The following is a 27,221-nucleotide window of genomic DNA, read 5'->3' as shown; positions in this document are numbered from 1 at the left end:
TGCGCGCGCAATGCCTGCCGGGAAACGTGCAGCTGCAGGCCGGAACCGAGGCTCCTCCTTCTCCTCCACTCCCGTCTCCATGGTAACCGCTCGCCTCTTCCGCCTCGCCGTAGAGGCGCTTCACGTGACCTGCTCTCTTCCCACCCCCGAAGCTGGGGAAGTCACGTGATGTTTGGATTATTATTTTTTTTGCTTCTTCCAACCTGAGCAAAGCTGTTTCCGGGTCAATACAGGACGAGGCGGCTGGACGGGTAGCCTAAAAGCGGTTGGGGTCCCGGTGAGGAAGAGGGGGAGGGGGGGGGACGGTGCAATGGTTTCAGTCAGGAGTGGGGTAGGGGGGGTGTTGGAGAATGTCACCCCCACCCCTACCAGCTTCCCGCCAGGGCAGGCAGGAAGGCCCGACACGGAGAGGCAGGGGTTAAAAATTTGAATGGAAGAGGTGTTGAGGTGCGAAGAGCCTCCATGTTCAGAGGCAGTCTACCTCTAAGCGTTGTGGGGGGGGGGCGATCACCTTTGTCCCTTGCTTTGGAGTCCCTCCTCCCCCGGGGCATGTCAACTGTTGTTAAGCAGCGGGGGGAGGGGTTGCGTGTTGCCTGATATAAATAATTAGAAATAGTTAGAGGTAATCTTCCTCTGAAGTACTTAGATGTAGGAGTCAAACGAGAAGCGTGAGGGTGGCGGTGCTGCCTTCCTGGAATGATCAGGCTGGTTGGAACAAAACGCTGGAACAACATACAGTATTTAAGTAAGATGGTACCTGACTGGTTGCTTTCAGAAACAGGATATTGAACTAGGCGGACATTTGGCCGGATCCAGCAGCGCCCCTAGGATTTTAAGAGCAGGAACGGTTGGGTGGCTAGGGTGACTAGATGTCATTAGGGACAAACCTTCTGCAGTAAAACAACAACAAGAAAGCGATGTGGGTTTGCACAAGTTGTAAGGCTGAGGACCACAGTGACAGAAAAAGCACTGTGGATCAGAGCGAGCTGATGATGGCACAGTGCTGAGGCTGGTGGGGCAAACTTCCACTGGCAAAAATTGCTTCTGTTTGAATTGTAGAGTTGGAAGGGACCCAGAGCGCCATCTGGTCCAAACCCTTGCAATACAGGAATCTCAACTAGAGCATGCATAACAGATGGCCATCTAACCACTGCTTAAAAACCTCCTAGGACAGAGAGTCCACCACCTCCTGAGGTAGTCTGTTTCACTGTCCAGCAGCTCCTACTGTCAGAAAGTTCTTGCTGATGTTTAGCTTGAGATAGTCACAACTTTCATTTTGCAATATGTGTAGCCAAAAAGAACACATTTGCCTTTTGAGAAAGAAGGCAATTCCTCTCTCCCATTGGCACACACCATTGTGCCCAGTAGGTGGTTGTGGTAAACAGAGGTTGAATAGCCATCTGTCATGGATGCTTTAGTTGAGAGTCCTGCATGGCAAGGGGTTGGTCTAGATGACCCTCGGGATCCCTTCCAATTCTACAGTTCTTTGATTCTCTGATTAATTGGGGCAAGACTTAAACTTGACGCTTCTGGCACTGGCATAGCTTGATTATATTAGGGGTTTTTCTAAGGCAAAAACCCTCTGATATTCATTAGTTTTGTCAATTCTGAGGTTTGGAGAGGGCTGGTTATGAGATTACTTATTGTTGATCTATTGACTCACAAAAGCCATTTCAGATTACAGGCTGATATGCCTGCACAGCATAGATTTTAGATTTAAAAATGGCGACTCATTCAAGGACACACGTTGCATGTCCTTGGCTGACCTGAAAAAGCTCTTCTAGGTGTGAAGTTGGTTTTTTGTTTTGTTTTTTAGTATTAGTTCTTAAACCTTAATGCATAATTAGCAAATTAGAAGGACTGTGGTGCTTTAGGTATTAATCATTTAAATATGTTTTTCTGCATTTTTAGTACCTGTAGTCATATGGCTGTCATTATCCACAGAGCAAACAAATGGTGCATGTTAATTAATATCCACCTTTTAGGAGTATTCTTAAGCTGTAATGGAATTTACTGAAATAGTAATTTAAAACAGGAGATTTTTGGTACATTACTTCCAAATATGAGAGGTGCTATCAGGAAGTCTGCACCTTTCTTTTCAAGAAAAAGGAACATAAAAGTTTTCCCAGCTGCATCCCTCCACGGTCCACCTTCCTAGTCAAGCATTCTGTTTCTAACCATGGGTTTTTACTGCTTTTTCCTAGTGTCTGGGTGTTGGGGGAGGGGCAGTACCACCAGTGGAGGACACACTGTGTTCCTCCTGGGTTAGTTTGTCTACCTTTGGTCCCTACCCTGCACTCAGCTCTCACCTGTGGTTCCTAGAAGGTGTCAGCTTGTGACAGTAGCCACACTCCAGGGACTGCTTCCACTGGCCAGCTAAATCAGAGAAGGGTTAGCCGATGGGTCTCAAACCCTTGGTGAGTTAGGGACTTCCCCCTTCATGGCGGTTTGAGTGGATGAGACCAAGAGTGGGTCCATTGATCAAGAAGGCAGTTTCTGCATGTGCAGTAGAGGGAAGTGAGGAGCGGATGGGGTTTGTCAACCTGGGAAAGTAGCCCATGTAGGAGAAGGAAGACGGATCCTAAACCTCTGCTGCCTTGCGGGATGCATTTGGGAGATGAAAAGACCCTACACAAATTCAGAGTGGAATCCCTAAGACGGTTGAATGGCACCATATGTCTACCTAGCCCAGCATTGCCTATGGTAACATATGACTGACTTCTTGTATGGAAACTTCCGATGAAAAGGAATCATAAGTAGCAAGACTGAATTTTTTTAAAAAAAATTTGCACAGCTAGCAGCTTCCTCTGTTAAATAGTCAATACCAGCTTCACAAAAAAGTTCCAAGGAAAGCAGAGCAATGCATTTGGCACCACCTTGGCTGCAGGAGTTGTCGGAAGGCGGCGTACAACACGCCATTCAACTGGCTTAGGGACTCTGCTCTGGATTTGTGTAGGGTTTTCTCCTTTTTCTTCTGAAGATGTTGCGCAAAGCAATGTAGGTTTAGGATCAGAGTTTTCCGACTACCTTCTAAGGTTGATAAGCCCTATCTTCTCCTCAGTGCCCTCTACAGCCTGTGCAAAAACTGCCTTCTTTATTGTTGGTCAAGAGATTATTGATCTTGTCTGCTCAGTCCACCAGAGCTTGTCTTTGCATGCAGGGAAAGTTCCTAACTCACCAAGGGTTTGAGACCCATTGGCTACTCTCACCTGGTTTAGCCAGCCAGTCAAAGCCATTCCCAGAGGGTGGTTGCTGAAACATGCTGACAGCTTCTAGGAGCCACAGGTGAGAGCTGAGTGCAGGGTAGGTATACCTTGGAAGGTGTATTGTAGCTAAATAATGCAATAAGGTACTTCTGCTCATGGTATATACTCTAGCAATATGATAAACCTTTTGGTATATTTGTACTAGTATAGATAAGTCATAATGGAAGATTTTCCAAAGAATCCACTTATTGGGAGTAATAGCTCAGCTTCATTAAGTCAAGGTCATGTCTTTTTATTGTAGTTTAGAGCTTCTCATTGAGGACTTTTTTCCCCCCAGTTGAATCCCAACTCTTAGGAAAGAGGAACGTGGGTTTCTAATACCAGGAAAATCTCCTCAGTAGTGTTATAGTGTCCTTCAGAAAAACTGAAGAAATAATTTGTTTCTGATTGACTTTTTCATTTGCATTCTCCATCTTTAAAGCTGCGGCCTGCCTCTTTAATAATTTCTGCTTCTCAGAGTGCAAGTGGCTTTAAGTTTGCTTCTTTTCAGGGGGAAAAGTACACTCAGATAAAAGGTTACTTAGCTCGCATGTATGGATTTATTGTCACTTGAGTTTTTGTCATAAAATTACTCCAGTAAGCCTGATGATCAGTACAATATACCTTTCTAAATCTCAGAAGCGGCAGTTGGTGTTCGACCTATAGAACCCTTTCACTTTTAATAATTCCTCCATAAAGTTTCTTGATTTTTATTTCTGTGCTCTTTTCACTAAAACAGGCTGCAGTAAATTCCTGTGTGTATGTAGAATACTTGCTTCTTAGAGGAGAAACTTTTGAGTTTCAAGAACATTTTATTTGATGTTGTAGTGTGTGGTAAAGGTAAAGGGACCCCTGACCATTAGGTCCAGTTGCAGACGACTCTGGGGTTGCGGTGCTCATCTCGCTTTATTGGCCGAGGGAGCCGGCATACAGCTTCCGGGTCATGTGGCCAGCATGACTAAGCCGCTTCTGGCGAACCAGAGCAGCGCACGGAAATGCTGTTTACCTTCCCGCCGTAGCGGTACCTATTTATCTACTTGCACTTTGACGTGCTTTCGAACTGCTAGGTTGGCAGGAGCAGGGACCGAGCAACGGGAGCTCACCCTGTCACGGGGATTTGAACCACCAACCTTCTGATTGGCAAGTCCTAGGCTCTGTGGTTTAACCCACAGCACCACCTGCGTAGTGTGTGGTAGGCAGCTGCTAATATTCTTTTATACCAGAGAAGGTGCAGTTGGGGTATGACCTATCTACCATTCTGTTGGAAGAACTTCCTAATTTGGGGCTGTCAAATATAAGCACCAAGGAATCCTTACCAAGGCTATACCATTGGTAAGGAAATGAGGCCTTTAATAGGAAAACAGGCTAAACCAACACTTGACAGTGATTGCATAGTAGTGTTCTCTGCTTAAGAGTCCTGCTGGGATCAGGCCAAAGCTCATGTAGTCCAGCATTCCACATTGGCTAACCAGATGCATCCAGGAAGTCAACAGGCATGGCTTGAAGGCTGTTTTCTTGCTGATGGCCCCTGCAGCACAATACTGGTGACACTCTCATCTTCCATGAATTTCACTTAAGCCCATTGCTTCTTCCAAGCAGCATTCAAAATTCACCAGGTGTATTTTGCACCTGACTATGGCTACTTGCAACCAAGTGAAGATGCCTGGGCACCAGGATGGCTCCTGACATCTCCACCATCTGGAGATGCATGCCTGGGGATCCTTGGATCTTGACTGTTTGCACACACACTAGCAGCACATCCTGCAGAATTCTACCTGTTATATTTTATCTGCACAATCAGAATGAATGTCAGGAACCAAAAAGTCCTATTGCAAAATATGACTTTTGATCTGTCAGGCCTAGATTATATATCTTAAGGTTCTAACACTGCTTCCAAGAAGTGTATGGCTGGCTTCTTTTGAAAACAGAAACCTAGATCAAATGAACCTTAGTTTGATCCAGAAAGGCTGCTATTATGGGTTGTATCCAATGCAGTGCTATTTTAAAGTCACTTAGCAGTATATTTGTCATCACTGGTGAAAGGTTTTGTGCCAGAGGAATGTTGGGCAATCTGTAATTCTTGCATTGGATTCCTCTTGCTTAAGGGCCCTTGTGCTGGCAGGCAGAGAACATTGGATACAGCCCTGTTCTTTTAGAAGAGAGAATCAAATTGATCAGTTTTTCTCGAAGCAAATAATGTTGCTTACAGTCTTCCTTTTCTCACCCACCTTTCACCCCCCCAACCCCCCCCCCATGCAGTGAAATACATGGACATGTGATGTTTCTCCTCTGAAAACATGGAGTGGGTTCTCCTGAATGCCATCTGCTGAGCTTCACGTCTGTTAATTTAGGGAGAGCTGATGCTGAGACCGGTAAGTAACCCCTTGAAATAGGCTTATAGTGTATTCTGCTTGGTTAGTCCTAAGGTGTTCTCATTTATGTGTCTTTTTGACTACTGTGGTTCATAATTGTCAAATTTTAAAATATGCACACAACCCCAAAGGGAACCTCCTGTTCAAAGGATCAGGTAGCACATCAAGTAAACATTCTCTGCCTAGGTGGGCAAGTAGCCTAACCAGGTAAAAAGGAGCTTCCTAGGTTTCATCCCTGAGCGAGGCTGATGGGAACGTACAGCAGTGAGTGAGGTGATAACCTTTGTTGAATGGGTTTGTTTGGCTCACAGGCAGGGGCCAACAGATCTTTGATTAGCCAGACCTGTGGTTTCCAGGATCCTTCCTTCCCTCCAGTGCGGCGGCAAACAGAGTCTTATATCTAGCATCATACAGAGTTTCAGGACACCTCTGGAGTGCAGCATAATCTTAAGAGGACATCTCTCAGCCAGCTCCAGACTTTGAAGGAGGGCTTGAGTGTATCTGTCTGCTGCATTCTTGAACTGCTTGGAACGCCTCCCAAGTGCTTCCCAGAGGTGAGGGAGATACTTGCCAGCACACGTGTGTTTTGCACCCGTGGTCGCTTGTCATTTATATCTCACATTTCCTTTATTTCTTACAGTACGCAACTGGGGGAATTCCTGACAGCCAACCCCAAACAGACAGAACGGCTGCTTACTTGTGTTTTTCCAATTGGTCTCGCTTAAGTAGGAGAATGGATCCTGATATTCGCTGCTGCAAAGTGTAATTTGGTTTTGTTTGTGTGTCTCCCACCCCCGAACTCTAGAGTTTCAGGAAGGGACCATGGATCTGCCCAGTGGGAGAAGTTTCATGCAAGTTCTCTGTGAGAAATACAGCCCCGAAAACTTCCCGTACCGCCGTGGTCCTGGAATGGGCGTTCATGTCCCAGCTACACCTCAGGGCTCACCTATGAAAGGTACAATTTCTGGCTGCATGTTGACTTATGTAGGAGTGTGTTTCTCTTGTCTGACATTCCAAGGGACATGGCTGAAAAGTTGTTTGAGATAGGGTTCCTTATTCAATCTTTCCACCAATTATATGAATGGGGGGAGTGGCTAAACCTAGATCTAGTTTTCTTTCCATAATGCAAACTCCCCTCCCCACCACACACACACACACACACACACAACATACCATGCAGCGTAATTTTAAAGTGCTGTCAGGTTGATTTGTATCGCAACCATCCCCAAAGGGAGAAGAACGAGGAAATTATTTGGGTGGAAATGATGGTAACTGAGTTTGACAGAAAAGAGCAGAATTAAGTTGAGTCAGTCAAGGACAGAATGCACCATATGTCACTCAAAATGAACCACAATGGTGTGACCTTAACAAAAACTTCCAGCCTAGTCCTCTAAAGTCTTCATTTGTGGGCCTAGAAATGATAAAAAGGTCACCTTATCCACGAACCTATTCCGTCTTCTAACATGCTGAAATAATACTGTATATGTTGCAGTAGATTGCCCGTCTCTTATTTGAGGTGCAGCCCTCAAACCTCCCCCTCCCCCCTGCTCAGCAGCTCCCAAAATGCACAGTGGATCTTACACTTGCTCTGTTCACATTCTTACCCATTATGTTGTTGTTCACATAGAAGCACTTTAACATACAGAGAGGTAAGAGCTTACTACATGATTCCATCTTTGATGTTGCCATCAAGCGTATTCAGCAAACAGTCTTTTTGAATGTTCTTGCTGATTTCCCCTCTTCAGTGGTTGACATCTTAAATGGGGTTTGGGATCCTGTTCAGAATAACCACCTGGTTGCATAATACAATTTTTGCGCATATTGGGCTCATGATGAACTCATGTCGAAAAAGCTGGATCCTGAGCTGGGGTATGTGATCAGGTTGTCTCAGGTTTGGGACTGTTACACTCAGTCTTCAGAAGTACACATGTCATGATTTTGCACCAAAATCAAAATTTATTTATTTATTTATTTAAAAGCATTTATATACTGCTTAGTATTTCAAAAATATCATTAAGTGGTTACGGTCTGAAAAACAGGACAATATATCATTAAAAAAGAAACACAAGCTAAAAACAGGAGAACAGCAAAATTGAAAGCACATGAAAAGAAATTTGGACGATTCAAACAAATAAGCCTCATAAGAAAATGCCTATTTACAGAGTGGCATCCGACTCAGTCTTACTCAGAGAACTATTGAAATCAATTATTTTGTTATTATTATTATTTATTGAATTTATATACTGCCCTATACCCGCAGGTCTCAGGGTGGTTCACAGAATAAAATCAGAATATAAAACCACAAAATACATAATCAAAATAAAAACAACAAGACACACACACCCCAACACACTGTAAAAAGGCATAGGATGTCAATCAAATCAACCAAAGGCCTGGTTAAAAAGGAATGTTTTTGCCTGGCGCTTAAAGGTGCATAAATGAAGGTGCCAGGCGAACTTCCCTGGGGAGAGCATTCCACTTCAAGGAACTGAAGTCAGGCATGACTAAAACTCATTGGTTTCAATGGGTCCACTCTGCACTAGATAGCAACCACAGATTTGGTTTGTTTTTTATTTTATTTTAAGACATCTTCCTTCCACCAAGTGAGAGCTGAGGCAATTCATGGCATGTCAATAAAGCATCATGAAAGCAGCCCTTGATAACAAAAATAACTGACCCATATACACGTATGAATGGCAATCAGGATGAATTTTCGGTGTACCCTTACTGGGAATTCCAGGTGCTGAACCAGATGTGATTTTGCAGTCCTTGACATGGGGACATCCTGAATAAAGTAGTGGTCTTCAACTTTTTCATATCTGGTGAACACTGTTAATCTCAACCTACATATGCAACCCACTTAATTCTTAACTGTAGTTATTGGCTACGTCTTTCTTTTCCCCCTCCCCTCTGTCTCCTCCTCCTCATTCCAGAACTTAGAAATGGTTCCACCAGTATGAGCAGCTTAGCTTTGAGCAGAACCCAGTTTTGGGTCATCAGCCATCTTTTTTTGAAGGCCAGTGAACTAAGTGACTTTGGGACAGTCTCAGTGTTATTTTTACCTATGGCTGTCTATTAAATGTCTGCAGGGAAGAAAAGCACCTGAAGGCCTGAATCTTTATAGCAAGTAAATTATCAGGTATAGTTGACATAAACCAGCTTGTTGAGGCAAAATTGCTTATGAATGTGATGCATTGCCCATTTCTTCATTGAGCAGTTTTTTTCACCAGTTATTGTGTGATCTGACTCGGTTTCCCCCAGCTTGTACAGGCGATTCTTTTCATCTGCTGAAATTAGACCACCCCACAAATTAATGCACTGTCATTCCTGCCTTTCCAGATCGTCTCAACCTCCCAAGTGTGCTGGTGTTGAACAGCTGTGGAATAACCTGTGCAGGGGATGAGAATGAGATCGCTGCCTTCTGTGCTCATGTGTCCGAACTGGATCTGTCTGACAATAAACTAGAAGACTGGCATGAGGTAGAGGAGATTGTTTGAACAGTTACACGGACAGCTGCTTTTGCTGCAGGCAGATTTGGCTCTTCCAGGTGGATTCTAACTCACATTTGGAAATGCCAGCTCAGCTTTATTGTGATGGACCCAAAGCTTGTTATCTGGGAGGCTTTTGAACTTCTTCCGCATTCCATTCCTTCTCCCAACTTCCCTGGAGCATAAGCTTCCTCTTCCTGAATCAGTAAGGCCTACTCTAACTTCCATCTCTCAGCTCATGAGTCTCTTTAGGGCACCCAACACCAGTCTACTGCCCTGTGTGGCTCCTGCTAAGCTGCCACAGTTTCACCTACCATATGGGAGATAAAAAGGTAAAGGGGCCCCTGACCATTAGGTCCAGTCGTGGCCGACTCTGGGGTTGCGGCGCTCATCTCGTTTTATTGGCTGAGGGAGCCGGCGTACAGCTTCTGGGTCATGCGGCCAGCATGACTAAGCTGCTTCTGGTGAACCAGAGCAGCGCACGGAAACATCGTTTACCTTCCTGCCGGAGCGGTACCTATTTATCTACTTGCACTTTGACGTGCTTTCAAACTGCTAGGTTGGCAGGAGCAGGGACCAAGCAGCAGGAGCTCACCCCGTCGCGGGGATTCAAACCGCCGACCTTCTGATTGGCAAGTCCTAGGCTCTGTGGTTTAACCCACAGCGCCACCCGTGTCCCTTATATGGGAGATAGTTGCCCTCTAACTTGGTACCTGTTCAATTTCTCGGGGGTTCCATCTGGCTTGTGAAACATACCTGGCTGTTACCAGCATATGGAAAGGTGGTTTCAAAGAGGTCAATCAGCTTCATGAATTCCTTACTAGCAGTATACTTGGACCAGTGGGCAAAAGGGGTTGGAAGCTAACATTGCTGCACCCTCCTATCCAACCTTCTGAAAGTCCTTAACCGTCGCTGTCTTTCCCCACCCCACCCCTGACCTTGAGAAATTTGAATCATGCCTACTTGGACCTACATGGAGTTCTGAATGTGCTCCAGTCAATAGTATGCCAGTCTCGTGGTCATGACCATCCAGCGGAATGGCCATGTTAGTTTGTTGCAGTGAAAGCAACAAGGATTGCATTCAAACATCAGCACATAAAGGCCTGAGATCCTGGGCTCATGTGCTCCATCTTCCCCCTTCCTTCAGTCACAAGAGAGGAGATGGTGGCAAAGTGCAGTTTACTGTTTTGTCTAGACCTGACAAATTATGTTTTTATGCAAAAAAAGGAATCAAATTGTGATATGGGGGCTTGGTTTGTAAGCAAACTATGGTTTGTAAGCAAACTATGGTTTGTGCAAACCTTAGTTTGTCAGGTCTGAAAACTCATCTTGTCCTGTAAGAACATAAGAGCAGCCCTGGTACAAGCCCAGCATCCCACGTCACTTCCCACAGTGGTCAACCAGAAATCCCTAGAAAGCCACAAGCCGTACACCAAGGTACCCTCTCCCACGGTTCAGAGCACGATCATCAAGAGCTCTGATTGGACAACACAGGAGGTGTGGGAAGGCAAAGACAGACATGATGGAAGTGGCTCACTCCAATTGTCTTTTCACATCCGCCAGACTGTGTGTGCGTATTCTAAGCCTGGAGACCAGAGGCTGTGATACATGTGCTCACATAAGGCATTTGGGGGAATGTGTATATGTGAGGAGGTGGGTCGTTTGCTGCCATGCATGCTATATGTTGGCAAACCTTCGGGGTCACAGCCCTACAGGGCCTGAAACTTAGGACTGGCAGGGGCCTTTCAAGGGACATTTCCAAGTCTGGCAAGCCAAAGGTCTTCTAACTAGCAACCCCAGCAATTGAATCTTGGACTGAGATTTCTGCATTGCAGGGGGTTGGACTCAGTGACCCTTGGGGTCCCTTCCCACTCTACAGTTTTGTTATTCCATGATTGTTCCATGTGCAGATCAACTGCTTTGCCACTGAGCTGTGGGTACATTCCACTTGAAATAACACCCCAGTTCTCTGTTGGTTCTAAAACAATCCTGACTACATAGCCTCTGTCATTGATGCCCCAATTGCTTTATCGTGTCAGGGCCCACCTACCACAAAAACTTGCTTGCCTGATTGTAGACTTGAGGTTCGTTCCCTATTCTTTGAGCCAGTACTACTAATGACAATTCATTCAGTTTTGTACCACATCTCTTTGTAGCCTGTTTTGTTAAATGAGGTTGATTTTGGTTGTAAGAGAGAGCGAGGTGGATAAGGAAGTTTGTAGCAGCAACTCATGGTAGGGATGCAAAGCCAGAGACAATATGAGATGGTCCATTGCCTGAAGGCTGCAGCCTTCTGACCACAGAACTGCTTGATTTTTTTTCAAAGTGAAGCCCTAAGAGATTTGCTTTGTGGAGCAGGGCAGAATGAAAACTCAGAATCTCTGGAATAAAAGTTCTTTCCTGGAAATGGAATTCAGTGCATGCAAGATGGCAGAAACAATGAATAACCCTTGGTGAAATAGCCCTTTTGACCAATGTTGGCTCTTGAGAGGCATTTTGTTCCCCCTTTAGTTGTCATTCAAGTAGATTTTATGAAGCCGGCCAGCGATCTGGTTTTTCCCCTTATCACAGATTTTAAAAAAGAGTGCAATTAAATGAAGCATTGAGGTGAACAAGCAATTAGCCAATCAATCTAGATCTGCAAATAGCAGCGGTATGAATTACAGATAACTATCTTGAATGCTGTTAGAATTCGTATCATTCTTTGAGTCAGTGAGCCGTACTGGGAGTTTGGGTCCCATCCTGACCTGTCCTTATCCCAGCCCCCATGGACAGAATATTTGAGATTTGATTACTGCCTGATATGCTTTTCTTTCTCCTTTTTTCTTCTTCTTTCTCTGCTCAGGTCAGTAAAATTGTGTCAAACGTCCCCCACCTGGAGTTTCTGAACCTGAGCTCCAACCCTCTGAATCTGTCGGTCTTAGAGAGGACGTGTGCTGGGTCTTTTGCCGGCATTCGGAAACTTGTGCTCAACAACAGCAAAGCATCCTGGGAAACAGTCCATACAATACTGCAAGAATTGCCAGAGTAAGCCTGGAGCAGCAAGGGCAGGTGCCCTTTACGGACAGATTGGCATATCAAACAGCAAGTAACAGAAGTTTGTGCATTGGATCAGAAGCCCCCAGTTCAAAGCTTGTTACAGCTGTGAAATTCGTTTAGGAAAACAGCTATAGGGTTGCTAGTCCTACTTAGAGTAGACCCATTGAAGTTAATGGACATAACTAACCTAGTAGCTTAAAAAGTTGTACTAGTCCTCTTGCCCCCATGTAGCTGTGTTAGTCATGTCAGCTTGAGTTGATTGCAACCTGTTGCTATCAATCGGGCGAGTGGCTGTTCTGAAGCCTGTCATTGTTAGCAGCCTGTTGCATTTATGATAAAAAGTTTGCATGTATACCATATTTTAGAATGTTCAGAGAGCTTCAGCTGCTTTAATCCCTACAGTAACTCTGTAAGGTAGACCAGGATGCTGAGCTGTGTTAACCTTAGACAAAAGAGGTGGTTAATTTGCAAGCTCATGTAGAGGCGAAGAGTTGAACCAGGACTTCCTAATATAGAAGAAAGTCTTCTTCTCTGCTCCCTACGTAGGGCTGTTCTACACAGTGCCATGTAATAAGGTGGTAGAGTGGGTTGGACCACTTTGAAGTGCAGGTAGGAGTCTATGTATATGAATGCACCAAATTCCCTGCAAGTAGCACTTTGGCATAGGCAAAGTTCTGGACTAGAACTTTTTTCTCTGCTGTGCTACCTTTCTCCTTTGAGGGATTTTATTTTTATGTGGTGGTGAGCATTCAGAAGTACTTGTGCTCTGCCTATAGTCTGAAGCGCTCCAGCTATATCACCTGAACAGTCCACAACTTCATTCTGCTGTATTTCAAAGGATTTGTGCCACATAAAGATAATGTTATTTCCAATATCACACTAACTCTGAACTGCCAAGTGCACCGATGCAAAGCCTTGCCCCCAATCTTGATTTGCAAATGATGGTGGTCCACTGTAAATATATTATTTTCTTCTGAGATGCTGTTCAATTACCAAGACCAAGAGCATTATCAAGAATTTGATAATGAAGATACCGGCCTTTGAAGGGGTGGCTGGGTGGCTGGCTGACAGCTTCTGGTTAAAGACCTCCTTGCAAATATTTTTCTTAAAAATCTAGATGTCAGGTTGCAACGTTCTGGATGGGCTCCAACTCTGCGTCATTCTTCCCTATACATGCCCCCGGCCTGTTGATTGTGGTGGGTGCGGGGTTGTTTTTTATTCATTAGTAAAGGTAAAGGGACCCCTGACCATTAGGTCCAGTCGTGGCCGACTCTGGGGTTGCGGCGCTCGTCTTGCTTTATTGGCTGAGGTAGCCGACGTACAGCTTCTGGGTCATGTGGCCAGCATGACTAAGCCGCTTCTGGTGAACCAGAGCAGTGCATGGAAATGCCGTTTACCTTCCCGCCCGAGCGATACCTATTTATCTACTTGCACTTTGACATGCTTTCAAACTGCTAGGTTGACAGGAGCAGGGACCGGGCAACGGGAGCTCACCCCGTCGCGGGGATTCGAACCGCCAACCTTCTGATCAGCAAGCCCTAGGCTCTATGGTTTAACCCACAGTGCCACCTGTGTCCCTTTTTTTTATTCATTACTGCTTGTTTTTCCTTGGTAGCAGGACATTTCAACACACTGAAGTGAGAGAGTCTGGGGCAGTGTGTGGGGAGATTACTGACATTCCTGATGTGCAAACTTTCTACATTGCAAGGCTTGTTTTGTTTTTCTCCCAGTTTTCCTACCTTCAGCCTAACACATGACAGTTCAAGAAAACGACATTGCCACTTCATTCTGCTGCATTTCTATAACTTATTTCTATTTCACTAGAAGCCTCGGATGTATAATAACATTTAATTTTTTTCTTCTTGCAGCTTGGAGGAACTCTTCCTGTGCCTTAACGACTATAAAACAGTGTCTTGTTCTCCAGTTTGTTGCCACTCTCTCAAGCTGCTCCACATAACTGACAATAATCTCAAAGACTGGACTGAAATCCGAAAGTTGGGGATAATGTTTCCATCACTGGACACGCTAGTTCTGGCCAATAACTACCTGACAGCCATTGAAGACTCAGAAGATTCTCTGGCAAGGCTGTTTCCACACTTGCGATCCATCAGTCTGCACAAGTCAGGTGAGGTCCCCAGTGAGGCATCCCCTTCTGGATCCAGATTTAAGACTTGCTATAAATCTTTCTAACATCCACACACACTTCAAATCTTGCAATTGAATGTGCTGCCTCTATCAACATGATCTTGTTAATATGGTAATGAGAAGGAAGGAAGCATTGGTCTGTGCCCATATTTAAATTTTATTTTGGTTTTATTGCTGACTCCTAAACTACACCTCATCACTTATTTCTCTGTGGACCAGTGTTCTTCAGCATCTGCCCGTGCAGTTTCCTAAAGCATGAAGTTACTGTACTGTGAAATACTATCTTGTTTACCATTGATGTATTAGCCTAGTTGACTGGCTCTTGATTGTTTTTTGTGATCATGGACAAGGAGCGATGGGAGAGGGTATTGGGAGATACAAGCTTTTTAGAAAAATGAGGATGGCACATCTCATTAGAATTCAAATTCATTTTTTTCATTCCTCAAGCCCTATGGGTCAGGAGTGGGGCACTCCAGATGTTGCTGAACCACAGTTCCCATCAGCCCCAGCAAGCATGGCCATTGGCCAAGGGATTTTGGGAGTTGTAGTTGTGCAGCATCTGAAAGGCAAAAGGTTCCCTGTACCTAGTTTAGCTGCTTCTTATATTTTTACTGCTTGTCTGTGTATGAGAGGATGAGCGGGACACCAAAGGGATTTTCTGCTTGATTCACTAGCATGTCTTGGTTTGCCTCTGTGACAGGCTAGGTCCATGCATTTGGCAAACTGAGGCAGTCATGAAACACTAGAATCCTGAGAGGATAAAACAGTCTTCACATCAGGCTGAGATACATTTACATGGGTGAACATTCAAAAAATGTTCTGCCACGTCCACCCAAAAATGGAAGTGGTCCAATCCACTGTGTTACCTGATTTGACTGCATCCATAGACTAGGCCTGAGAGTAATTTATAATTCTGATTGCACATGTACTGGTGGAATGTCAATGTCTCCTTGTTTTCCCCAGTCAATTTTATGCACAGACACAAGAACACCCAATTATTTTGATTTGCTCCTTTCCGACACCTTCCTTCCCTGAACACTCCCTTTCTTTAAAGCAGGTCTGCAGTGCTGGGGAGACATCGACAAACTCAATTCTTTCCCCAAGCTCGAGGAAGTGAGGTTACTGGGTATTCCTCTCCTTCAGCCATACACCAATGAGGAGCGCAGGAAGCTGGTAATAGCCAGGTCTGCAGATGTTTTTTTGTTGTTCTTGGTTGATTCTGGGTTAATGCAGCCAAAATAGTGTGGCCTTTAAACCTTTTGATGCCACCCTGAGCTCCATTGGGAGGAAGGGCCAGATACAAAATTAATGAATGAATAAAGCAAGCATGAATGGCTCAGATTTTTGAGCAGGTAGAGTGTGGGAGTAGCTGTGGGAAACGGCCTGTATGTGGAGTTGACAACTGTTGAGTCGTATGAGCTCTGAACTCTTTACTCCTGGGGGGAAGATAGAAGCAGGAAATAATATTCTCTTGTGGGTGTCAAATTATTCCACATATTGTGAGGAGCTGCCACCTTGCTTCCAAACATGCCAAAATACCATCCTTGCATCCAAACTGAAGGAACTATGGGGAAATCAGACCAACAGTAAGCTTTCTGAGTCGAAGCTGTTACCCCAGTTTTGGTTAAGTGCATTGCTGAATACCAGAGGAAGGAAGTTGTCCTAGCTTGGTTGCGGATTGGGCAATAGAATCCTTACTCATCAAAATCTTTTGAGGGGGAGTCCCCATCCATCAACATGCCTTGTAGTGTTCTCACTTGTCAAAAGGAGCTTTCTTGAGTGCTAATTATTTTCAAGCGCTCAGCAGGTCTTTTCCCATAAATGCAGTTCTCTGTTCCGAACTCAGCCTCAGTTCTGGGGGACAGTGTTGATCTATAAGCCTTATTCAGGTTCCTGAACTCTTTTGGCTAGCTGTACTCTTTTTAAGAATGTTTGGATTATTGAGAATAAGTCTGATGAAAGAATTATCCCACATTTCCTACAAGCTAGCAACATAGGCTAGGTGCTGCTGAAACGAACTTCAGTGTATGTGTTCTTTGCATAAAATCTGTCATCTTGGCTAAACATGTTCATGGCTAAAACTCTGCACTTGGAACTTAAAATTATATAGCTTTGTTTACATGTTTAAAAGACAAATGCCCCACTTTTCTATCTATTGAAGTAGCTTATGGAAACAGTTTTTAAAAAATTACTTCGATTTAAGTATTTCATCTAATCATAAAACAACAACAACAACAACAACAACAATATAATAATACTTTATTAAATTTGTATACTGCCCCATACCCACAGGTCTCAGGGCTGTTACAGCATAAAATCGCAATATAAAAACACAAGTTACATTAAAAAAATAATAATAGCCCCCTTTCCCCAAATGCAAAATCTCAAACAGAAACCACCATTATTACAACATTTACTGGCAACTCCTTCCAAGAATTTGAGTAAATCAAAACAGCTTTCAGTTGTCCTATAACTGCATCAAATTAGGCACCGAGAGGGCACGTCCCAGGAGGGAATTCATTCCACTGTTCCATGGTTTGGGTGCTGCAGCAGTGAATGCCTTCATGCTGTTGACTGCCTCCCTAACTTCCAAAGGTGTGGAACTCTTTGAAGGAGCACCTCTTTTGAAGATCTCACAAAGCGATCAGGTTCATGTAGGAAAAGACATTCATGGTCTTATCTCTCAGAACTGCCACTTTGAGTTGTGTTTGGGAAGCACAAGCCTGTGTTCCAATGATGCACTAAGACATACCATTACTCAGCCCTGGGTGATACAAAAAGAGGAGGACCAACAGAGGAACACAGCAGCCACCATCTTCTGCTTAAGCCACAGTTTGGCTTAGCTTTATGTGTGAAGAGAGTCACTGTGTCATAAAATACCTCCCTAACATTCAGCAATTCCCCATCTTTTTGCATTTGTGGAAGTCTTTTTCTTCCACAATTTTTTCCCACAAATTTCTTTTTCTTCCACAAATTTCTTCCACAAAATCCTTTCCTTTTTGCATTTGTGGAAGTCTTAGGAGTAGACCACTATCAGACATGACCAAAATATTTGCATGTCTAACTTGCCTTCCCGTCCTTACCTGAGGGTTGGCTGCCTTTCTGTTTGAATTCTGCACAGTCGGGAGGCAACACTTAACAAACGCCTTGCTGAACTTACAATACTTTGAGTGCCAGTATTTATTTATTTATTTATTTATTTATTTATTTATTTATTTAAAAAGCTCTTTTGAAATCCTGTCACATATGCATTTATGTTCAAATTTTAACATGTGGTTTCGGATTAAATTCTCTTTGCCAAGGCACCTGCATAATAAAACACATTTCCTTTAAGAGTTCATGTTTTCAGTTATCTGGGGAAATCCCATGGGAGTGCAATACTCATCATTTTGCTGTTGTCTGTTAAATGTTGGGGGTATTCTTTTTTCCTTCTCGAGATGGTAACATTTCCACCTCTTTTGAACATGGCAGGTTACCGTCTATCAATAAGCTGAACGGGAGTGTCATTTTGGAAGGAGAGCGAGAGGACTCTGAGAGGTTTTTTATTCGTTACTACATGGACTTTCCACAAGAGGAAGCCCCTTTCAGGTGAGAACTTCTGATCCTAGAAGTTTTAGAATAGGAAATGAGTTTGTTTAAAGTCCTTGAGTCATGTATGTACCATAGTTCCTAGAAACTATGAGCTGTAAACTGAGATCTCACCTTTGCCACATGCTCATTAGATTCCCTATCTGTCATCAGTGTAGATATAATAATACTGACCTTCTTTTCAAGGGTATTGTTAGGATTGCTGAATCTAAAATGCTAGACAGATGTTAAATTGTATGCTCAAAGTGTGAATATTTTCACCTGTTTATCATTTATACCATATTGTCAATGTCTCTGGCACCTTACAGTTTTATGTGGGCAGGATGTGGCTGTTAGTTCTGTGTAAGTGATTGATACTCCCACCTCACTAAGCTGAGCCCCTACTGAGAAGTCAGCATCCTCTGGGAATGGGTTCCAGTCCATCAGTTCGGTGCCAGCACTCAGTGGCTAATCCTCTTGCCATCTGGTGTTTAAGTGCCCTTGAGCTCCAGAGACGTATGTGCCCAAACTGAATGTATTTAGATGGCATCGCCTGTGTGCCATTTTCATCCTTCCTTCTCAAAGGAGTGAAAACTTGGCCATGCTCCAAGCCATCAGCTGGAATGCCTGGCTACTCGTTGGCACTTTGCATTCCCAAGCATAAGAACAGTTTTGAAAAGGGTTCCTTGTTCTCTCTCTCTCTCTCTCTGGGGCAGAGTCAGGTGTGCAGGCTGACCTGACCGCTGGAAAAAGGTGTGGGGTTAAGAGGAGAAGGCAGGAGGCCCAGCTGCAGAGAGGCCACTCCAGCATGGGGGCTGATACAACTTGGTGGCAGCCTTCTCTAATGGCACCAGAGTGTACTAACCTGTCTAAAGGAATCCTTCAAAAACTTTTTTTTAAAAAATGCCACAGTGTGCAACTAGCAGTCCACAGGGCAGCACTTCCTGGAGCAGTCTGTCTTGTAAAAGGGAAGGGGAAAGTCTTTCAAGATCCATAGAAGTGGGTTGAGGGTGGGAACGCAGGCCAGAAGGGATGGAGGAAAAGGGCTGAGGGAGATCTCTGACTTGCAGAGGGTTCTGTGGCAAAATATCCTACTATGATTTGAGGCCCTGTTGAGTGGAGGACTGTAGGGTCTGTCTGTGTGACCCCTATGAATAACTTGCTTGAAGAACAGTACAGGCAGCTCTCTGTTTACTTGGGGGTTACGTTCAAGTGAAATCGTGTATATTTGAAACACCATTTTAAAAGCCTGCAAACCCACCATCCCTCCCCTTTTCGTGACATTTGTGGGTCACTTTCAGGTTCAGCGCGACATGCGCATGCACGGTCATGCACATACCAGATGGCCCTAAAACGGCCGCTGCCTGTACAAAATATATTGCAACCTTTCTCCTTGACTTCTGCATTAACAGTCGTACATTCCTGTGGAATGGGGGGGCCATGCTATTGTGAAATGCTCAAATCTGACCCTCTGTGGGGTGTTCCATTTAAGGTTGGGGTGAAACACCTCTCCCCTCGTTTCTCAAAAAATACGTCCCATTCTTCTCCTGCTTTCTTTGTGTGGATGGGGAGGAATTCCTTTGAAATTCCCAGGAGTTGTTTCCTGCTTACCTTGCTGGATCTCTCCGGAAAGTGTGGGCAAACAAGAAGACCTGGAGGGAGCATTGTGACGTTTCCCACCAACCCCACTTCCCAGAATGCTTTGGAGTGATGTGATGTTGCAAGGCATTCTAGGAAGTGCGGCCTGTGGGAACCTATGGGTATCACCCCACATGGCTTTTCTTAATGTTGAATAGCAGGGAGGAAATGGCCACTCAGAAGTGGCAATTCCACCCTGAAATATTTTGATAAATTCTCCTCCCCCACCACCCCACAAAGCAAATTATATTCTGCCCCCCCAGGAGGTTTTTGTTTCGTCCTCCCTCACCCACCCAACAAATGGTCAAGAAGTATTTCTTTCAACACTTTTCTAGCATCATTGTCATTTTGTGTGTCGATTTTTGCTTCCGTTCTAGAAAGCTGTTTTCTGCCTTTTCCAAAGAGGTTTCACGTAGGAAGCAAGGGGAGCTCTGATCCTCCCCCCGCCCACCTGCTCCCCGGTTCATAGCCTTTTAAAAATGCTGCAACTGCTCCCATGCTTCTGTGCTCAATGGCCCTTTTGTCCGAATGCCCTCATCTGTGTGGGGTCTCTAAAAGACTTGTGCGCCCATTGAAAGCTGTTTTTCCGCTCCACAGAGCTAGTGTGCCATTTCAGGGATATCCATGGACGAGGCTGCACATGGCTGGGGTGGTCTCCCCAGTGGCAAGGGTTCAGGTTCCACATCCTAGACCTTTGGCCCATCATCGATGTTCAACCTGTGGTTGTGTACGTTTTCCCCACCCTGCACCCCATTTCATTCTGGGCCTCCCTCTCCAGCCCATATTACAAACAAAAGCCTCTCTATCTCTTTAGCCCTCCAGTTCTTCCAGGGCTGTGACCTTTACATGAGCAGTGTCAGTCCTCTGCACCTACACACCCAAAACAACGACATTTAATTCATTGGTTGAGTCCTGCTTGTGACATACATATAGTGAAATAAAAATCACACATTTTAGTCACATTATTGAATTTGCAAGAACTTTGGTTGAGTTCTGCATGTGACATAGAGTGAAATAAAAATCACACATTTTAGTCACATTATTGAATTTGCAAGAACTTTGATGCTTGAGGAGTAAAGCATAGCAGCCATAGTGCAGCAGAAGAACAAATAGCAATTCAGGGCACTGACTTTTTATTCCAGACCACCAAATGACCTGGTTTCTGAGCCAGCAACAGTGTTCTGAAGAATTGCCTCCTGTGATATGAATCCGCATAAGCCCACAACTTACATGGAGGCTATGCTTCAGGGATCGACCCTAAAGCAAAAATTGTGTATAGTCAATACACATTGGGTTCAATGGTGGGTGGGGATGCTAAAGTCATTTTTCCTGGATGCCCACCCCCTTTCATTCATTCATTCATTCATTCACTTTGCCAAGCATGCACAACTTAATGCACACAAGTTAAACACATAAGCTGAAGGCTTACTATACTTGATCCTGGAGAACTACTGGGGCCCTGCTCTGTGTCTCCCTACCTACCCTCATCTGCTGGAGGTTGCAAGAGAAAGGAGCTTGTAATAGTGTCATGCTGTTTTTATGAGATTTGTTTGCTAGATGTTATATATTTGTTTTTAACATTGTTTTAATTTAATTATAGCTTAATTTTTTATTTTTTTTAACATGTTTTTAGCTTACGTGCTTTATCCATGTCTGTTTGAATTTTTGTTAGCCAGCTTGAGTCCTGGTTCTGGAGGAAAGCAGGATATAAATAAATAAAATTGTAATAGTAACAATATTTTCTGTTTCAGCGCTGAGGTGCTGAAAATGCCCCATCACTGCTCTCCTTTCAACAGGCCCTTTTAAATAGTTATTTTAATTATATCATTTGGTAATATTTAAGATGTTTGTAGGTTTGCTGCTTTGATTTTTTTAATTCATTTTTTATTCATTTTGAAAATGAAAGACACTTCATTGTTTTCAGAATTTTGGTTGCAAACAAGATTGCTAGAAACTTGTGTGTGAGGATGCTTTTTTTTCTTTAAGGGCCATGACTTGTCGGAAATGCTGATCCAGCACTATGCAGGTGTGCTGTTCATATGAAAGCATATGTGCTAGGCATGTGAGAGCCAAGCTGAAAATGCGGGAAGCAAAATGTACTGGAAATTGCCATCTTTCTCATTTTGGGATACAGGCTGGCCTTAGAAATGACCTCTCTCAGTAGTTTCAAGCCAAGTTGAAGGAAATCCTTCTGTAGCCCCAAGTTTCCAATTCTTCCGCTTCATTTTGCTTTCTTCTTAGCCTGCTTGTTTTTTTCCTATATGGTTTTTGGACCTGGGGACAACAGGAACAGCACCTCTGCTGATTGAGATGTTATTTCCAAGGTCTCTCAAAAGTGCGCTTTTGTCCAGAACTGCTCTGTCACTTGTACCTCTGCCCTAGTAGACCCTGCTATATACAGTGGTACCTCGGGTTACATACGCTTCAGGTTACAGACCCTGCTAACCCAGAAATAGTACCTCGGGTTAAGAACTTTGCTTCAGGATGAGAACAGAAATCGTGCTCCAGCGGCGCGGTAGCAGCAGGAGGCCCCATTAGCTAAAATGGTGCTTCGGGTTAAGAACAGTTTCAGGTTAAGAACAGACCTCCGGAACGAATTAAGTACTTAACCCGAGGTACCACTATAACCACAGAAGCAGTTTGGGGGGCCCATGCTGTGTTAAGCCGTGGAAGCCGCTACAAAGTGCTTGGTGCAGGTTGAAGTGTTGAAAAGCACTCTGGGAAGCTCCTTCCCCGTTAACTTTCCCCACTACAGTCCTAGGCAACGGCCCCTTTTCCGAAAACGCATATCTTCCTCCATCTTTGCCAAGTAATAGTTTCCCATGCGGGCCGTTCCTATCTGCCGATTTGCAAGAGCAAGCGCAGCTGCCTCTGCTGGAGCCTTCCGCCCTGATAAAGGCCGTTTGTGTCCAAGATGCTGGGGAAATCATAGCGCACTGCGTCGGTTACCTCACCCTCCGGGCAGACAGAGGCTTCGCTGTTGAGAGAGCATTCCTACATTTAACATGAGTCCCTCGGGGGGCCTCCCTCTTCCGTTGCCAGGCTTCATCATCCTCTTGACAGGAGCAGTGACACAGCAGCGATCACGTTTAAGCCCCCGAGCCGGACAGGAGACAAAAGGAGCTTTCAGTCCCGGGCATCGTCTGGAGACTCTGAAATGTTACCTCCTCTCAGCCACTCTTTGTCTTTGTTATTTCAATTACCTTGTGCTTCGGGTTGACTTTTTGCCACTTTCCCAGCCCCGGCAGAAGAGACTCTGCCTCCTCATTACCCATCGGAGAGATACCTGAAGTGAGGGCGATGGGAGGGGAGAAGCGAGGAAACACTGATCTCTCTCTCTCTCTCTCTCTCTACCCAGCAGCCCAGAACAAAAGAGCATCTCTGGGAAGATGGCGAAACTTGCTGAGCAGGTTCATGACCATCCAGGCAGACACAGCTCTCGTCTTTTCCCCTTCGCTCCTGATTTTTTTTGGGTTGGGGGCACAGATACCTTGATGGCATATTTGATGGCAGAATGAAATGCAGGGAATTTGCCTAGATCAGAGTGCAAAGTAGGGGAAAGTAATATTAACAGCTGCTAAAGCAACGTTAAACCATGTAGAGTTTTAACTTTGAAAGAATTAGGAGGAGAAGGGCTGGTTTCTGCATGTTCAGTGATCGCAGGAGGCGAGACTCTGTCACTGCTGCATCCTCACTTAGGTTATGTGCCTGCCTACTAGTACGGCAAAGAACTCTCGGTCACTAGCAGCACTGCTAAGGTGGAAATTCAGGAGCCGCAAGACTGTGTACCTGTTGCTGTTAGAATGTTCCATCGGCAGCAACCAGCAGAGCTTTGAGCTTGCTTACCATAAGAGAGTCTCTCTGAACAGTGAAAACAGCGAGTTTCAGCAGTACTGTGCACAGTCACCACGCTGGGCTTGCCCCGAATCTTACAAATCTCTCACTGCATGGGTCAGTCCCAAGAATTCCAGTTAATTTACTTAATGACACATAATAACATATCAGGAAGTTTTTAATGCTTAATGTTTTACTACGTATTTTATATATGCTGTAAGCCGCCCAAAGTGGCTGGGAAAACCCAGCCAGATGGGCAGGGTATAAATATTATTATTATTACAAGAAATGCTTCCTAAAAGTTGTAGCAGGGAAATTCATAAAATTGAGAGCATAGAAGTGACAAGTCCATTGGCTTCTGCATAGTTTGGGGGGTCCAGTTCCAGATTCTGGACCCTTTTAAAAATTCAAAATGTTGTAAATCCAGGGTACCTAAAGGATTATCTCCTCTCACTCAAACATTCTTGTTCTCTGAGTTCATCTTCAGAAGTTTAAGGGTCCCCTCACAATTTGAGGAACAGTGACTAATACCTTTCCCCCATAGTGGGCTCTGGGGTGCTGAAATGTCCTTCCTAAGGGTTTCTTGGTCCTCTTTGCTGTTGGTCCCTTCTGGCGGCAAACAAATAATTTTTCCTTTCTTCTCCCCACAAGGCTACTTGAAGCTGTTTTAGCTGCTGTAGTGGGATTTCTCTTCCTCTTGGTTTTATCAGTCCCTCTGCCGTTCCGGTGATTTTTGCTTTAATTTTAAGCTTCTGTGTTTTATGCATCTAGCCTTCTTGAATGGCTTTGATGCAAGAATTATTTTAATAAAGCAACTTCATAGCCAAGAGCACTGAGTGCGGGGATTTGCGGCACCGGTCGTAACACCCGTCTCTTTCTCTCTCAGGTATCACGAGCTAGTGACAAAATACGGTAAGTTGGAAAAGCTGGCAGTGGTGGACTTGCGGCCCCAGAGCAGCGCCAAAGTCGAGGTTCACTTCAGAGACCAGGTGGAGGAGATGACCATACGCCTGGACCAGACGGTAGCAGAGCTAAAGAAACAATTGAAAGCGTTGGTCCAGCTCCCGACCAGCAACATGCATGTCACTTACTTTGACCACGAAGCTCCTTTCGGCCCCGAGGAGATGAAGTACAACTCGCGAGCTCTGCACTCTTACGGCATTCGGGATGGAGATAAAATCTATGTGGACTCCAAAGCCAAATAGCCCGCCCCCCATCTCCAGGGGGTTCACGGCCACCTCATGTATGCAAATTGAGGACTTTCTGGAAGTGGGGGGATTCGTTTTGGTTTGTCGTTTGAGGTTTGGTTTTCTATACGTACCAGGTAGCTTCTCCAGCAGGCCCACATCCGTGAGAGGTGCGCTGCGACCCAGTGCAGATTGCGGTGGCGGCGAATTGTTAAGAGGAGGTGACTGACTTCAAGCGTGTGTGTGCGACTTTTCTTTGGTTTCTCCCCAACCGCTCCAGTATTCCTGTGAACTTAGCATGAAAGTCTTTCTTCAAAGCTTTAAGAGGGTCCTTGCAGTCACTCAAGTCAGGGAGCTCGGGCTTTCAGGCCATACACAGGGTACATGTTGAAAAGGTTTTGTGTGGCTCAGTAGCCGGGCTCCAATTACAAGTGGCAGAATTGGTGCCCCTTCACCTGGGTGGCCTCTCAATCTCTTTGTTCCCGGAGGGTTAGGTTGGAAGGGGGTTGTTCTGTAAGCAGTGTTTTACTAGACTTTGGTCTACTGGATATCCCGTGCCCTTCTGGATTTCACTTAAGCTGAAGGAGATCAAAACTTTGACAGGGGTTGACGTGTGCGCCCTCACACACACACACACTGCAGCTTGCAGGGCACTCTGCTAAATCACAATCACTTGCATAACCTTTTTGGCTTGCTGACTCTCAAGGGTGTCGTAGGGGCCAGACTCAGTGCAGATTGTGCTGGGCATTTAAATGGGTGCCTCTTTGTCTCATGGGCAAGTTCATGTTGGTCACCCGGTCATGTGTTCGATCTGTTTCGTGAAGCCTCACTCTCCACTGCTGAGATACCTCTCTCAGCTTGCAGGCAGCTCTTAACGGACTGTCACCATCCTCACTGTGGCTGAAGAACCCCAAAACCCTTGCATTTTTTAAAAACATAGCATTCTTTTATCATACCCTTCTTCCAAGGAGCCGCTGGTGAGGTACATGTTTCTCCCCAAAAAAAATAAAATTCTTTTTTGTTTTATAATAACCCTGTGAGAGAAAATGGCTCTCTCAAGGTCACCCAAGGACTTTGACAGCAAACTGGCAATCTGAACCTGAGTCTCTCAAACCCAAGTCCTGTGCTAAGCTGCTACACCGCAGTGGAAACCAAAGGCCAGGCCTTCCTCCCCGCCCTGCAATTTGCTCATAAATTACCACTTTTTTTAAAGCCAACGCAGAGATGCAACAGACGTACAGGTCCTCTGAGGTCCCTGGGTCCTGTCTCTGTATGAGTCAGTTTTCTAGCCTTGCCTTTTACCACTTGAAAGGTGTATTGGAGTGGTGAGTTTTGCGGGGCCAACACCAGTGAGCTCCTCTTACACACCATAGAAGCAAGCCCACTCCCCACCCCCAAATCTTGTGAAAAGGGGCGGATGCACCATTTACTGAGGAGTATAGGAAACTGTCATAAAGAGTAAAAGGCCGTCCCCTGTTCTTGGAGATGTCTTCTACCCACTTTCGTGTAGCTCAACATCATATTTATGATTCTTATAGGGAAAAAAGAATCCATCTTTTCTTTTCTTTTTGGAAGAATGCTTGCTTTGTAAATCAGACAGGGCTCTCCCCCTCAGCAGTGCCCTTCCATGCTCATCTGTCAGCTTGACAAGTTGAAAACTGGAGAATCGCTCAGTTTTACACATGTACATTTAAAGGAGGGGAGGGAGGAAGTGGGCTTCCCAGCGTGCACCCCCCCAGCAGTGTCGCTAAGCTCTTGTTACCCATAAACTTTTGACCTTCCTTAGCTTCTCATGCAAGGTTTCTTTCCCATAATTCCTCTGTTCTCTGGTGGGAGGGCTTCTTTTTTATATACATCTATCCCAGAGTTTGTGCATTTTCTTCCCCTGCGGTGTGCAAAACAAAATCCCAGTAATCTTATTTTTATTTTTATTTATGGTAAAAGTCCTGCCTGAACGCCAAGCATACAAGAGAGGGCTGGATTTTTTAAAAATGCAGATCTCCTCTCCTATGACCATATGAAGATGAGCAATATAGAGCAAACCAAGGCTTGCATGTGGAATGTGGTAGTCCATTCTCTTTTATTTCACTGACTCCAGTAAGAAATAATTACCTATGTATTATGTGGAGTCATTCCAGGACATTGTGTTGATGAACTGGCACTGGGCTTTATAAGCTAAGACAGAGCTGAGGTTCTTTTCTGTCCATTTGGGTAGCAAAGCTCCAAACCAACGCTTTGTTTATGATGTGTGTGTGTGGGTATATGTATCTATGTATGTATATTTACACATAACGGGAAATGGCAATGTTAATAAGATATTTTATTATAAAGCAAAGTTTTATTGAAAGATAAGGTTGTGTAATAATATTAGATTATTATTTTATCTGTGGACCTACTGTATGAAGTATGTTAGCCCCGTAATCTGGGCCGCTGAAAGACTTTAGACTGTAAAGAAGTGGCCATTTGGGTTGTGCAGAACAGTATTTCCCATCTTCCTCCTGCCCATCTCCAAGCCCAATATTTATACAGTAGTAACAGGAATTTAATGAAATATTTGTAACTGGTGGACATCCGACTGCACAGGTGTCTGTGTCTTAGAAGGAAACATTCCACATATTAAAAGTTTATGAAGGGATTCACTGAAGAACCATGTATGTGTTTCTGTTATCAAAAGAGGCTGCCATCTCAACCATGTCTATGTGTGCC

General features: G+C 44.6%; 1 protein-coding gene across 3 annotated transcripts; it reads left to right on the top strand.

Moving 5' to 3' along the window:
- TBCEL (tubulin folding cofactor E like) lies at nt 1-27,162 on the top strand. 3 transcript variants are annotated; one of them, XM_079954817.1, is made up of 9 exons: nt 1-82; nt 5,505-5,617; nt 6,423-6,572; nt 8,957-9,096; nt 11,951-12,132; nt 14,013-14,269; nt 15,347-15,473; nt 17,761-17,877; nt 24,215-27,162. In XM_079954817.1, exons 3-9 carry the CDS (start codon nt 6,440-6,442, stop codon nt 24,531-24,533), a joined length of 1,275 nt encoding a protein of 424 aa, XP_079810943.1. In that variant the 5' UTR covers nt 1-82; nt 5,505-5,617; nt 6,423-6,439; the 3' UTR covers nt 24,534-27,162. The 3 variants fall into 3 exon arrangements, with proteins under 3 accessions (XP_079810943.1, XP_079810942.1, XP_079810941.1); XM_079954816.1 differs by lacking the exon at nt 1-82 and adding an exon at nt 107-251; XM_079954815.1 differs by lacking the exon at nt 1-82 and adding an exon at nt 116-277.
- Nucleotides 27,163-27,221: the final 59 nt, after the last annotated feature.

Source organism: Podarcis cretensis (assembly GCF_951804945.1).
Source record: "Podarcis cretensis genome assembly, chromosome: 15".
In the NCBI taxonomy this organism is placed as follows: Eukaryota; Metazoa; Chordata; class Lepidosauria; order Squamata; family Lacertidae; genus Podarcis; species Podarcis cretensis.
This window is presented reverse-complemented; position numbering and strand designations above follow the sequence as displayed.

What these genes read in the sequence shown, in the direction of transcription:
- TBCEL (XM_079954817.1), top strand. Translation starts at nt 6,440, where the DNA reads ATGGATCTGCCCAGTGGGAGAAGTTTCATGCAAGTTCTCTGTGAGAAA. An exon ending in AACTAGAAGACTGGCATGAG is followed by an intron (nt 9,097 to 11,950) that starts GTAGAGGAGATT and finishes TTCTCTGCTCAG; the next exon opens with GTCAGTAAAATTGTGTCAAA. An exon ending in AGGAAGCTGGTAATAGCCAG is followed by an intron (nt 15,474 to 17,760) that starts GTCTGCAGATGT and finishes TGAACATGGCAG; the next exon opens with GTTACCGTCTATCAATAAGC.